The 13,311-nt window shown below is 42.6% G+C and overlaps 1 protein-coding gene across 1 annotated transcript in view; it reads right to left on the bottom strand.

Moving 5' to 3' along the window:
- LOC117347325 (dynein heavy chain 6, axonemal-like) overlaps positions 1 to 13,311 on the bottom strand; it is a 2,502,256-nt gene that overhangs the window by 2,153,806 nt on the left and 335,139 nt on the right. The window contains 1 exon segment of the mRNA XM_033918113.1: positions 6,693 to 6,893. Within this exon segment, the coding sequence (XP_033774004.1) occupies positions 6,693 to 6,893 (201 nt within the window).

Genomic DNA, 13,311 nt, shown 5'->3' with positions numbered 1-13,311 from the left:
GTGGCTCCATAGCTGCCAACATATCTAGATTCAAACACACCACAAATTGCCCCTTTCTGAAAACAATGATAACCCTTCATTGGTATTGAAAAACTGGTTTTCACCACAGCTGCTAATAGGTTATTCTAGGCCTGTGCCACTCTCTAATCAGAAGTACCTTTTCATGTTTTCACTAAACCTTCCTTCAACTTCATAACATGACACCTCCCAGATGTAGTTTTTAAATGCATTTTAAACTTGTTCTTATCCTTTCTGCCCAAACCTAAGAAACATAGGCTTCAAAAAGATAAAAAAAGGATGGAGTTGGTCCAGAGGAAGGCTACTAAAATGGTGTGTGGTTTTCGTGATAAGGCGTATGGGGACAGACTTAAACATCTCAAGCTGTATACTTTGGAGGAAAGGCGGGAGAGGGGAGATATAATAGAGACGTTTAAATATCTGCGTAATGTAAATACATATGAGTCGAGTCTCTTTCGTTTGAAAGGAAACTCTGCAATGAGACGGCATAGGATGAAGTTAAGAGGCGACAGGCTCTGGAGTAATCTAAGGAAATACTTTTTTACAGAAAGGGTGGTAGATGCATGGAACTGTCTCCCAGAAGAGGTGGTGGACACAGAGACTGTGTCTGAATTCAAAAGGGCCTGGGATAGGCACGTGAGATCTGTCAGAGAGAGAAAGAGATAATGGTTACTGCAGATAGGCAGACTAATAACGGTCACATAATAATAACCCCAATCCTAAAAAATAGTAAAGAATCTTCAGCTCTAGTAACCAACTACAGACCAGTAGCATCCATTCCACTTATTGTAAAAATTATGGAGGGATTGGTACATACCCAATTGATGGAATATCTTAATCAGTTTTCTCTCCTACATGAAACTCAGTCTGGTTTTAGACCTTTATTTAGTATGGAGACAGTAATTGTGGCTATCTTAGATAATCTGCGTCTACTGTTTAGCAAGGATCTCAATGCCCTGATCATGCAATTTGATATGAGCTCCGCCTTTGATTTAGTAGACCATGCGAAAATTCTACAATGCCTAGATGCTATTGGTATCAGGGATGAGGTGTTGAACTGGTTTCATGGCTTCCTTTTGTCCCGTACCTATCAAGTACGTTTCAATTATGATCTCTCCGATACCTGGAGTAATCCATCCAGTGTGCCGCAAGGGTCACCACTATCCCCATTGCTTTTTAATGTCTACATGTCCTCACTGGGAATGCAATTAACCCAGCTGGGGATAAAATTATTCAGTTACGCAGATGACTTTACGATCATCATCCCATTTGCTAACTCTATCTCGGAAACTATTCCCAAGGCATCAGAAGCTATAAATTTGATGGAGCATTGGATGACAGACTTCAAGCTCAAACTTAATTCAGAGAAGACAAAATTTTTTGTTGCTTCGCCACATCCACTTGACACCAAAACACCACAATGCATCAATAAACTTAGTTACCCTATTCAGTCCACCATGAAGATACTGGGTGTAACTCTGGGTCAATGCCTAACCATGAAAGACCAGGTGGCGTTCATCATCTACAAACAATCAGGGAAGCGAGAATCCAAGGAAGACTATCTGGCCAAGTCAAAAGCGGTCAAAATGGCAGTCAGGGAGGCCAAACTCCGAATGGAGGAGAACCTTGCGAAGAACATCAAGAAGGGCGATAAATTCTTCTTCCGGTATATTAGTGACAGAAAAAGAAACACAGATAGTATAGTACGCCTTAGGAAACCCGAAGGGAACTATGTAGAATCGGACTCCGACAAAGCCAAACTTTTAAATGAATATTTCTGCTCGGTCTTCACTTGTGAGGCGCCGGGATCCGGCCCTCAGCTGCTGACAAGGGAAAACTCAGAAGACCCGTTTCGAAATTTCAAGTTTACAACCAGCAGTGTCTACGAGGAGCTATCAAGACTCAAGGTGAACAAAGCTATGGGACCAGACAAACTACATCCCAGGGTGTTCAGGGAGTTGAGTGTCGTCCTGGCGGAATCATTATAAACTTGACCTAGTTTATCACTGATTAAATGCAAACAAATTGGCTCTCAATATCAAAAAATCCAATATTATGTTATTCCCATGGAAAGAAAGTTCCACTCTCATTGCTCCTATTACTATAAAAAATATCCCATTGCAATTAGTAAACAATATAAAAATTTTAGGGGTTACTTTTGACACCAAACTTAATTTTCATGATCACATCAGTACTATTATTACAACTACCTTTTACAGACTACGTAAGATTCGAACAATTTCAAAATTTCTATGCCCCAAATCTTTAAATATTCTTATTCACTCGTTGGTAATCGCGAAATTGGACTACTGCAATGCACTCTTTAAAGGGATAGCATTAAATGAGATCAAACGTCTCCAAATTATTCAAAACGTCTCTATTAAACTTATAACTAATTCTAGAAAGTTTGATCATGTTACTCCTCTTTTAATAAAAGCACATTGGCTCCCAGTTACTCATCGAATAACTTATAAACTCTGTCTACTCAACTTCAAGGCTTTACTCAATAAAACTCCAGCTTTTATCTATAAATTATTAATCCCATACAATCCGACTAGAACATTAAGGTCCAATGAGCAAAATTTACTAACCATTCCTTCACTCAAGATCATTAATACAAGACGGCAATTCATTTTTTCAGTAACTGCGCCACAGATCTGAAACGTCCTCCCAATCTATCTACGAAATGAGCATGATCTGGGAAAATTTAAAAGTAATTTAAAAACATTTCTTTTTAAAGATGCATTTGGCATTTGATTTATTAATTTTTAAACTGTTGTTTTAAATCTTAATTTTTACTGTTACATACCTTCCCAATGTTTTTTCCCTTTGTTTGTTCTACTTTTCTATCATAAATTGTATTTCACTTCCCCTTTTTACCTTTTGTTACGAATATGTTGAACTATTTCTAATATTATGTTATTATTCAAGTTTGATTTGTATTATATGTTTAATCTTTTTTAAGGTTTGTATTGTATTGTTTCCCTCTGAATATATTTTAAATTGTACATCGCTTTGAATTATGATTAAGCGATTAATCAAAAAATCATTAAACTTGAAACTTGATTATCCGCGCTCTTCAATCTTTCCCTAAGTACAGGAAGAGTCCCATTGGATTGGAAAATGGCTAACGTCATTCTACTCCACAAAAAGGGATGCAGGACGGAGGCTGAGAATTATAGACCGGTGAGTCTCACATCGATAGTGAGTAAACTTATGGAAACACTAATCAAACACCAATTGGATACGATCCTGAACGAGGAGAATCTTCGAGATCCCCATCAACATGGTTTTACGACGGGGACGTCCTGCCAATCAAATCTGATCAGCTTCTTTGACTGGGTAACAAGAAAGCTGGATATAGGGGAGTCCCTGGACGTCGTGTACTTGGACTTCAGCAAAGCGTTTGATAGCGTCCCACACCGCAGGTTATTGAGCAAGATGGGTTCGATGGGACTGGGTGAAACATTAACCGCATGGGTTAGGGACTGGCTTAGAGGTAGACTTCAGAGGGTAGTGGTAAACGGTACCCTCTCCGATACGACGGAGGTGATTAGCGGAGTGCCGCAGGGCTCGGTCTTGGGCCCGATCCTATTTAACATCTTCGTAAGAGACTTGGCTGAGGGGCTTCGAGGTAAAATTACATTATTCGCCAATGACGCCAAACTATGCAACATGGTAGGCAACCGCACAACAGATGAAAGCACAGTGCCCGACAAAAGCTCAATGCCCGACAGTATGATGCAGGACCTACTCCTGCTGGAGCATTAGTCATAGACTTGGCAACTAAGTTTTAATGCCAAAAAATGCAAGGTCATGCACATTGGCGGCAAAAATCCATGCAGGACTTACACCCTAAATGGTGAGATCCTAGCAAGGACTGTAGCAGAACATGACTTGGGGATGATCATTAGCAAAGACATGAAGACTGCCAATCAAGTGGAGAAAGCTTCATCCAGGGCTAGAGAAATCATGGGCTGTATCCGTAGAAGTTTCGTCAGCCGTAAGCCCGAGGTCATAATGCCGTTGTACAGATCCATGATGAGACCCCATCTGGAATACTGTGTACAATTCTGGAGGCTGCATTATCAAAAAGATGTGCGAGAGTTGAGTCGGTTCAGCGAATAGCCACCAGGATGGTCTCAGGACTCAAAGATCTCCCGTATAAGGAACGACTGGGTAAGTTGCAGCTGTACTCACTCGAGGAACGCAGAGAGAGGGGAGACATGATCGAGACATTCAAATATGTCACAGGCCGTATTGAGGTGGAAGAGGATCTCTTTTTCCTTAAAGGATCCACGGCAACAAGAGGGCATCCGTTGAAAATCAGGGGTGGGACATTTCATGGCGACACCAGAAAATATTTCTTCACCAAAAGGGTGGTTGATCACTGGAATAATCTTCCACAACAGGTAGTTGAGGCAAGCAGCGTGCCAGATTTTAAGAAAAGATGTGATTGGCATGTGGGATCTCTTCATGGAGGTAGTTAGGGGGTGGGCCATTAGTGTGGGCAGACTAGATGGGCCATGGCCCTTTTCTGCCGTCATGTTCTATGTTTCTATGTTTCTAATCAGAAAGGGTTTTTTCACTCTCTGGAAACTTAAATCCATTAAATCATATTTTGATACCTCAGGATTCAGAATCCTGGCACAATCCCTCGTACTGAGTCAACTTGTTTACTGTAACATCGCCTATTTAGCAATCTCCCAAAAGAATATGCGACGTTTACAATTAATGCAAAATGCAGCGGTCAGACTAATCTTCGGGCTAAAGAAATTTGATCACGTGACACCTTACTACCGGCAGTTACACTGGCTACGGATGGAAGCACGCGTAAAGTTTAAGTTTGCCTGCCTCTGCTTTAAAGTACTATACGGACTAGCCCCTAAATACATAACTGACCTTTTCTCCTTCTCAGCCAACAGACACAAGAGAAGCTCACATTTGAACTTCGTTTCCCCCCCCCCATGAACACCTTCTCTCACATCAGGCAGCATTATGGGGTAAAGATCTAGAACAATTGCTTTCGCCCACTAAGTATGAGGAATTCAGGAAGCGCCTAAAAACACATCTGTTTCTGAAGTATCTAGACAGCTAACCCATATATCTCTTTCTCCTCAATAACGGTTCTATTGACTTATCAGCCACTTGCTTTCACCTCTTTTAAGTTCAATCAATTTGTACCTTCTTTTATTCTTTTGTAAACCGCTAGAACTTCACGGTACTGCGGTATATAAACTGTTATTATTATTATTCATTTGGCCTTTATCTGCCATCATGTTTCTATGTAAATTTAAGATTATCAATAGTCCCCATCTTTCATCTCTCTCTTCCTTCTATCTAGCCTGTAGATAACTGCTGTTATCCTCCTTGCTTGATGTCCAAAGAAAAATGTTTCATCCAGAATTCAGAAAATATACCCTCAAGGTAATGACACTGAAACCAACATAGTGTGACAGGGATCCGGCTAGGCCTAATAAAGCCAAGGGAAAAGCTCCTGTAAGTATCACTAAAGTTCCAGTGACTAAGTGGAAGAAAAAATCCTGGGTATAGTGGAAATCCTGTGCACAATGTCAAGAGTGAGCCTGCCCCTTTAAAAGTTCACAGAGCTCAGGCAGGAACTAGAAGGACAGGGCTCTTTAAGAATTTAGCTGACTCTGCTGTTAGGGGGCGTGGTTGCTGGCCCAGTCTCCCTTTTTCTGAGCTTCCCTTGTCAGAAGGAGAGGAGAGGCAGCTGGGACTGGAAGCTGAGGAAAAGCTGAGAAGGAAGTCAGCTAGAGCGGCTAACTTATGGCCAGCACAGGAAGGTTCTCACAAGGATTGGGAAATGGAAAATCCTGAAGTACAGTCTGAGGTTTGTGATATGGACTGGCTGGAGAACAATGTTATGCCTCAGGGGGAAGAGCACCCCATGGAATGGGAGTAGGTTTGGGAAGCCTGAAATTTCTTTACCTTTGTGAAGGGTTTTTTTTCCTTTTGGAGTTTTGTGTTGTGAAAATATTTTTATACACTGTTTTGAACCTGTGCTGGAAGCTGCAGAATTTACCTTGAGCTTAGATGATTGGAAAGAGTGGCAACACCTGTAGGAGAACCGGCCTCTCTGCTCCTGCTATTAGGGGGAGCTGCTGTTCAAGGTTACTCCAAACCAGCTTCAGAGCTAGTACTGGTAAAAGCCTTATATCCTAAACTATTACCAGAGGCATGAACTGTTCTATCTTACCTTGAAGGTAGCCTATAGGATGAACTGTATTTTGTGTTATTATTGTTTTGAACTTTTCTCTGAAAGCACAGCCGGTGCTGGGATTAGAACTTGTGTGTATGAGAAAAGAAGCAACAGAGAAAACTGGAACGTTTGGTTTTTGTATTGATGCCAAATTTTGACCTTTTTGTTTGGAACTTTCATTGATGTTCAATAAAAGTGTAATATTTGGACATACCAGGCCATTTTGGTGTGCAATTTATGGGAGACACCAGGCAAGCTGTGTCCCACCACCTTTATGCTCGCGCCAAGACTAGGATTCTGCGGAGCTACTAGGCCTCGCCAGGATCCCGGACCCACAATAGGTAGAAACCAACAAGCCCAGAAATCAGTATGTATTACAATTCAATTATGGTTACAACTCTGTTCCCTCAGATGAGGCCTCTGAAACAACCCACTGTTATTGAAAACTTACCTTTATTTGACGAATAATGAATTGTAAATGCTTATCATCCTCAAACATTGTGGTTAAACTTGGTCCTTCTCCGCATGTCTTTTCTTCAGGTTTGTTATTAATTATAGGTCTTGTGAATGCATTAAAGTATGAATCTGGTACAAGATTAGCAACAGATAATACAGTTTCTTGAAACTGACAAATTACTCCTGAAATCCCATCCTGTTTAAAGAAGAAAAGAACAGCTTAAATTAGGGAGGTTACGTTTAGTGGAAGTGGATTAACAATATTTCAAAAAATGTTTCAGCATTATAGCTTAATAACCTTATTAACATGGGTAAGCAGGCAGTTACCTCACATTAACTTGGTTCTATTACCTGAAATTTCATGTGACCTTCCAGGTTAAAGCCTACTAAATCAACAATACATAAGAACATAACATAAGAACATAAGCAATGCCTCTGCTGGGTCAGACCTGAGGTCCATCGTGCCCAGCAGTCCGCTCTCGCAGCGGCCCAACAGGTCCAGGACCTGTGCAGTAATCCTCTATCTATACCCCTCTATCCCCTTTTCCAGTAGGTAATTATCCAATCTTTTCTTAAACCCCATTACCGTACTCTGCCCTATTACGTCCTCTGGAAGCGCATTCCAGGTGTCCACCACACGTTGGGTAAAGAAGAACTTCCTAGCATTCGTTTTGAATCTGTCCCCTTTCAACTTTTATTTTTTGAAAGTTTGAAGAATCTGTCTCTCTCCACTTTCTCTATGCCCTTCATGATCTTGTAAGTTTCTATCATATCCCCTCTAAGTCTCCTCTTCTCCAGAGAAAAGAGACCCAATTTCTCCAATCTCTCAGCATATGAAAGGTTTTCCATACCTTTTATCAGATGTGTCGCTCTCCTCTGGACCCTTTCGAGTAACGCCATATCCTTCTTAAGATACGGCGACCAAAATTGGACGCAGTACTCCAGATGCGGACGCACCATCGCCCGATACAACGGCAGAATAACTTCTTTCGTTCTGGTCGCAATGCCCTTCTTGATTATACCAAGAATTCTATTCGCTCTCTTAGCGGCCGCTGCGCACTGTGCCCTCGGCTTCATTGTCATGTCCACCATTATCCCCAAGTCCCTTTCCTGTGTACTCTCATTCAATAATATCCCTCGCATCGTATAGTTGTACCTCAAGTTTCTGCTTCCCATATGTAATACTTTGCATTTCTCAACATTGAACTTCATCTGCCACCTTGTCGCCCATTCCCCTAGCTTGTTCAAGTCCCTTTGCAATTCCTCGCAGTCCTCTATAGTCCGAGCACCACTAAATAGTTTGGTGTCGTCTGCAAATTTTATTATCTCACACTTTGTCCCTGTTTCTAGATCATTTATGAATATATTAAATAGCAGCGGCCCAAGCACCGAGCCCTGCGGTACACCACTCGTGACCCTCCTCCAGTCTGAGTAGTGGCCTTTCACTCCTACCCTTTGCTTTCTACCTTCCAACCAGTTTCTGATCCATCTATGTACATCTCCTTCCACCCCATGGTTCTTCAGTTTCCGGAGTAGACGTTCATGGGGCACCTTATCAAAGGCTTTTTGGAAATCTAGATATATGATGTCTATGGGGTTTCCTCTGTCCATTTGTTTGTTAACTCCCTCGAAGAAGTGCAATAAGTTCGTTAGGCACGATCTCCCCTTGCAGAAACCATGTTGGCTGGTTATCAGAAGTTCGTTCCTTTCAAAATGTTCATCGATGTTTTCTTTTATCAGAGCTTCCGCCATTTTTCCCGGAACCGAGGTCAGACTCACTGGTCTGTAGTTTCCCGGGTCACCTCTTGATCCCTTTTTAAAGATGGGCGTAATGTTGACTATCTTCTAGGTCCTCCAGGATCACGCCTGTTTTCAGGGATAGGTTGCAAATTTGCTGTAATAGTTCCGCTATCTCCTCCTTTAATTCCTTCAGAACCCTTGGATGTATTCCGTCTGGACCCGGGGATTTGTCAGTTTTTAGTTTTTCTATCTGCCTGCGTACGTCTTCAAGGCTCACTTCTATGGATGTTAATTTTTCTGCTTGACTTCCATGAAAGAATTGCTCAGGTTCCGGTATGTTTGATGTGTCCTCATTTGTAAATACAGACGAAAAGAACATGTTAAGCCTTTCTGCCACTTCTTTCTCCTCCTTCACCACTCCCTTCCTGTCTCCGTCGTCCAGTGGTCCTACCTCCTCCCTAGCCGGCTCCTTCCCTTTAACATATTTAAAGAACAGTTTGAAGTTTCGTGCTTCCCTGGCTAGCCTCTCTTCGTACTCTCTTTTGGCTTTTCGAACCACACGGTGACATTCTTTTTGATTTTTCCTGTGCTCTTTCCAGTTCCCCTCAGTTTTGTCCTTTTTCCACTTCCTGAATGAATTTTTCTTATTGCCTATTGCTTCCTTCATTATTTTGGTTATCCACGCCGGGTCTTTTGTTCGACTCTTTGTGCACCCCTTTCTGAACCTGGGGATATATATATTTTGCGCCTCGCTCACCATGCCCTTGAAAAAAGACCAGGCATGTTGTACCGTTTGCCATTTTTTGGAAGTGTTCCTAAGTTTCTTCCTTACCATTTCCCTCATTGCCTCGTAGTTTCCTTTCCTGAAGTTAAAAGTTGTCGCTATGGTTCTCTTCCCTTTCGGTATTCCTACCTCAACCTTGAACTTGATCATATTATGATCACTATTTCCCAACGGTCCCACTACTTCTACTTCCTTTGCAGGTCCCCTTAACCTATTTAGGATTAGATCCAGAGTGGCATTTCCTCTCGTCGGTTCTCTAACAAGCTGCTCCATGAAGCAATCCTGTGTAGCTTCCAGGAATTCTGTCTCTCTAGCGCATTTTGAGCTTCCAAGACTCCAGTCTATCCCAGGGTAGTTGAAGTCTCCCATAATAACTGTGTTACCGCTTTTGCATTCTCGCTTCATCTCGGCTTCCATTTCTTCATCGATATCTCCGGTTTGTCCAGGTGGATGATAGTATAGGCCTATCTTTATTTCAGGCCCTTTCCTTCCTGGTATTTTAGCCCATAGCGATTCTAGCTTATTGGCCGTCTCTGCTTTGTCCATTTTTGTCGATCGTATGCTTTCTTTTATGTATAGGACTACTCCACCTCCCTTCTGTCCTGGCGATAGAGCTTGTACCCCGACAGTGCTGTATCCCATTTGTTTTCCTCATTCCACCATGTTTCAGAGATTCCAATGATGTCTATGTCTTCTGCATTGGCCATGGCTTCTAGTTCCCCCATTTTGTTTCTCAGGCTCCTTGCATTGGTATATATGCAATTTAGATCCTGGTATTTTGTTGTCTTCATTTCCATTCCCTGTGCTTTGGTCTTTATTTTCTTCTCTTTTGCTACAATCTTTCTAACCTCCTCTTGCAATTTGTCCCTTGCTTCTTCCTGGCCTTTTTTCCCCTCAGTATCTTCACGGGATACCTTCTTCCGAATCGTCGACGCTTGGTCGACTGTCAGCTTTCCCCTTCTTGTTAGTTTAAAGCCTGTTCTATTACTCTCCTGACGTTGTTTGCTAGAAGTCTAGTTCCTGCCGTGCTCAGGTGCAGTCCATCTCTCCTGTAGAGCTTGCTCTTGCCCCAGAACGTTATCCAGTTCCTCATGAAGTGGAATCCTTCTTCCTCACACCATTTCCTCATCCATGCATTTATTGATTGTAGTTCTTCCTGCCTTTTCACATCTGCCCTCGGTACTGGTAGGATCTCTGAAAATGCTATCTTCTGGTTCCTCATCTTCAGCTTCCTTCCCAGAATCTTGAACTGTTCTATCAGCGTGCTTCTTCTGTAGTCTCTCCTGCTGACATCATTCGTCCCGATGTGGATCATTACTGTGGTCTCTTCCGTCTCCTCTCCATCCAGGATCTTTCCAATGTTGTCCACGATGTCCTTGATTCTTGCTCCTGGGAGGCAGGTCACCAGTCGATCCTCTCTCCCTCCTGCTATGTGGCTGTCCACATGCCTCAGGATCGAGTCTCCCACTAGGATCGCTGATTTTCCCTTCTTCAAATTTCGCTTCGGTCTCAGGTCGATGTCCTTGGTATGCTTCCCTCTTTCTTCTTCTGGGCCTCGACTAGCCAATTTCTCCCCTTCATGCGGTATCCCTCTGTGGATGTCTTCTTTGAGGTCATCTGCTTCTTGTTCTCCCTTCCATGTTGGTGTCGGGGTGATTTCTTCTTTCATACGAAGTTCGTTCTCTTCCACCCTCTTCCTGTATGCTTCCTCAATGAATAAAAATATGCTAGTCACTTAAAAGTTCCTCATCTACACACATATTTTCCTGGGTTTGTTGAAATAAAATTTTGACTGAAATTTATGGGAAAATTAGGTTCTTGTCTTGACAATCTCCTTTACAGTATAAAGGAACATGAGTCTTGACCAGTGGGTTATTCACCTCTATCTGCGAGTTTTTGCAGAAGGAATCATATAAGAACATAAGCAATGCCTCTGCTGGGTCAGACCTGAGGTCCATCGTGCCCAGCAGTCCGCTCACACGGCGGCCCAACAGGTCCAGGACCTGTGCAGTAATCCTCTATCTATATCCCTCTATCCCCTTTTCCAGCAGAAAATTGTCCAATCCTTTTTTGAACCCCAGTACTGCCCTATTACGCTCTCTGGAAGAGCATTTCAGGTGTCCACCACACGTTGGATAAAGAAGAACTTCCTAGCATTCGTTTTGAATCTGTCCCCTTTCAACTTTTCTGAATGCCCTCTTGTTCTTTTATTATTCAAAAGTTTGAAGAATCTGTCCCTCTCTACTCTCTCTATGCCCTTCATGATCTTGTAAGTCTCTATCATATCTCCTCTAAGTCTCCTCTTCTCCAGGTAAAAAGAGACCCAGTTCCTCCAATCTCTCAGCGTATGAAAGGTTTTCCATCCCCTTTATCAGACGCGTCACTCTCCCTTGAATCCTCTCGAGTAATGCCATGTCCTTCTTAAGGTACGGCGACCAATATTGGACGCAGTACTCCAGATGTGGGCGCATCATCGCCCGATACAATGGCAGGATAACTTCTTACGTTCTGGTTGTAATACCCTTCTTGATTATGCCTAGCATTCTGTTTGCCTTCTTAGCGACTGCTGCGCACTGTGCCGTCGGCTTCATTGTCATGTCCACCATTACCCCAAATCCCTTTCTTGGGTACTCTCATTTAATAACATCCCTCCCATCGTATAGTTGTACCTCGGGTTTCTGTTTCTCATATGTAATACTTTACATTTCTCAATGTTGAACTTCATCTGCCATCTCGTCGCCCATTCCCCTAGGTTGTTCAAGTCCCTTTGCAATTCTTCGCAGTCTTCTTTAGTCCGAGCTCCACTAAATAGTTTGGTGTCATCCGCAAATTTTATTATCTCACACTTTGTCCCTGTTTCTAGATCATTTATAAATATATTAAATAGCAGCGGCCCGAGCACCGAGCCCTTCGCGACCCCACTCGTGACCCTCCTCCGGTCCGAGTATTGGCCCTTCACTCCTACCCGCCAACCAGTTTCTGATCCATCTATGTACATCTCCTTCCACCCCATGGTTCTTCAGTTTCCGGAATAGGCGTTCATGGGGCACCTTGTCAAAGGCTTTTTGGAAATCTAGATATATGATGTCTATGGGGTCTCGTTTGTCCATCCGTTTGTTAATTCCTTCGAAGAAGTGCAATAAGTTCGATAGGCACGATCTCCCCTTGCAGAAACCATGTTGGCTGGTTATCAGAAGTTTGTTTCTTTCAAAATGTTCATCGATGTTTTCTTTTATCAATGCTTCTGCCATTTTCCCCGGAACCGAGGTCAGACTCACCGGTCTGTAGTTTCCCGGGTCACCTCTTGATCCCTTTTTAAAGATGGGCGTAACGTTGACTATCTTCTAGGTCCTCCAGGATCACGCCTGTTTTCAGGGATAGATTGCAAATTTGCTGCAGTAGTTCCGCTATCTCCTCCTTTAATGCCTTCAGAACTCTTGGATGGATTCCGTCCGGACCCGGGGATTTGTCAGTTTTTAGTTTTTCTATCTGCCTGCGTAAATCTTCAAGGATCACTTCCATGGATGTTAATTTTTCTGCTTGATTTCCATTGAAGAATTGCTCAGGTTCCGGTATGTTGGATGTGTCTTCGTTTGTAAATACAGATGAAAAGAACATGTTAAGTCTTTCTGCCACTTCTTTCTCCTCCTTCACCACTCCCTTCCTATCTCCGTTGTCCAGCGGTCCCACCTCCTCCTTAGCCGGTTGCTTCCCTTTAAAATATCTAAAGAACGGTTTGAAATTTCGTGCTTCCCTGGCTAGCCTCTTCATACTCTCTTTTGGCTTTTCGAACCACTCGGTGACATTCTTTTTGATACTTCCTGTGCTCTTTCCAGTTCCCCTCAGTTTTGTCCTTTTTCCATTTCCTGAATGAATTTTTCTTATTGCCTATCGCTTCCTTCACAATTTTAGTTATCCACGCCGGGTCTTTTGTTCGACTCTTTTTGCACCCCTTTCTGAATCTGGGGATATACAGATTTTGCACCTTGCTCACCGTGTTCTTGAGAAAAGACCAGGCATGTTCTACCATTTGCCATTTTTTGGAAGTGTTCCTAAGTTTCTTCCTTACCATTTACCTCATTGCTTCGTA

Source organism: Geotrypetes seraphini, chromosome 1 (assembly GCF_902459505.1).
Source record: "Geotrypetes seraphini chromosome 1, aGeoSer1.1, whole genome shotgun sequence".
NCBI classification, from domain to species: domain Eukaryota; kingdom Metazoa; phylum Chordata; class Amphibia; order Gymnophiona; family Dermophiidae; genus Geotrypetes; species Geotrypetes seraphini.
Note: the sequence above shows the minus strand (reverse complement) of the source record. Positions and strands in the feature narration are given on the sequence as shown.